The sequence below is a fragment of the Eurypyga helias genome, unplaced genomic scaffold, assembly GCF_000690775.1.
Source record: "Eurypyga helias isolate BGI_N326 unplaced genomic scaffold, ASM69077v1 scaffold13236, whole genome shotgun sequence".
NCBI lineage: Eukaryota > Metazoa > Chordata > Aves > Eurypygiformes > Eurypygidae > Eurypyga > Eurypyga helias.
Genome location: NW_010258641.1, coordinates 23545 through 24992, shown reverse-complemented (window position 1 = coordinate 24992; position 1448 = coordinate 23545). Strand labels below are relative to the sequence as shown.

Below are 1448 nucleotides of genomic sequence, written 5' to 3'. Positions count from 1 at the left end.
CAAACCATTCTGGGATTCTATGACCCTATCTGTTTCTTACTGGTAAAGCAGCTGACTGTGTGAGTCAGCTGCTGGCTGTAGTTTGTGTTCTGGTCAAGGGATGAGTGAGAGGTTCACTGTTTCCTTCCCCCACATGATCAGTCCTCTAAACACCCTGTGGGATAGTTCTGTGATCTGTCACCAGCTGTCCCTTAGTTTGATGTGAAGCATTCCTCTTCTGTCTTCCTTTCTGAGTTGAAGATCTCTGATCAGTAGGGTATTTGTGCATCTCAACGGTAGCCTACTGTCACATTTGGATCAGATCTGAATGCCCATCATTCCCCATAGCAAGGAAACCTTTGGGCTGGAAAGGAAGTCTGCGGGTTGGAGAATCAGGACTGCAAGACATCCCTCAGCCTAAAGACAGTCGTGGGGCTGTGAGGGATGTCATCATCCCTGGAGTGTTCAAGCATCTCTCACAAAGTCCAGGGACCCTGGAATGACTGCAGAAGAGTTTACTTTAGATTGCTGTCACCTAAACCTTATCTGTGAGTAAGTTGCTTCTTTCCTGGTCTGTTTAATGTTTTCCTCAGTGCATTTGGCTGGGACCACGTTACTCAGGGCCTGGTGGATCTTGGCTTCAGCCTAATGGAATCATACGAACCAAAAAAGCCCTTTGGAGGAAAAGCTGCTGATACCACTTATGGCCTTTCAAAAATGCCAGCCCAACAGGCGTGCAGACTGGGAGCGAGTATCCTGCTAGAAACGTTTAAGGTAGTGTTTTGGAGGGGAGGGAACTCTGTTCTTACTGTCTCCTGGTAAATGGTGCCAAAACCTTGCCTGCTGTATGTATCCTGAGTGTTTTACAGACACTAGATTTAGTCTCCTACTTGCCCTTGTCTGGCTGGAACAGGCTATCCTCATAAAGACCTAATTCTGATCTGTTCTATCTACGGCCATACTTCTGTAATCCCTATTACAGTTTTCAAGAAACTGCAGAGAAGGCAGAGAAATTCAGAGGTACAAAGAAAATCTGTCAGAGGTGGGACTGAAACCATCATCTTCACTGAAGTGGTAAATTTGCATCCCACGGATGATTTGACCCATTCCACGTGTGCTGTGTGCGTCTCTGACATGCTGGTTCTGATTGGCCTGGGATGAAATCCGCATCGATCTGTGCGACTTCAGCTGAAAGGGGACTTGTGGCAAGCAGTCCCAGCTCACCTGTCAGATCTGGATTTGATTTGTACTGCATGGCACTTGTGCTGCGAGTACAGGAATATCTTAAATTTATGTAGGTTTTGATTTTTATTTACCGTTTTTTCTTGTTTCAGGTTCATGAGCCCATCAGAAGCGACATTCTTGAGCAGGTCCTGAACAGAGTCCTCACAAAAGCAGCGTCTCCTGTCAGCCACTTCATAGGTAACAGGAAAGAGGGAGGAATTTGTCCTGCTCTGTGGACATTCCGA

General features: G+C 46.5%; 1 protein-coding gene across 1 annotated transcript in view; it reads left to right on the top strand.

Moving 5' to 3' along the window:
• Positions 1–572: 572 nt before the first annotated feature.
• Positions 573–1448, top strand: part of FANCI (Fanconi anemia, complementation group I) — a gene marked incomplete at its 5' end in the record, with an annotated part of 18866 nt that continues 17990 nt past the window's right edge. Inside the window, 2 exons of the mRNA XM_010154416.1 lie at positions 573–753; positions 1314–1401. Coding sequence (XP_010152718.1) covers positions 573–753; positions 1314–1401 — 269 coding nt within the window. The remainder of the gene's footprint in view (positions 754–1313; positions 1402–1448) is intronic.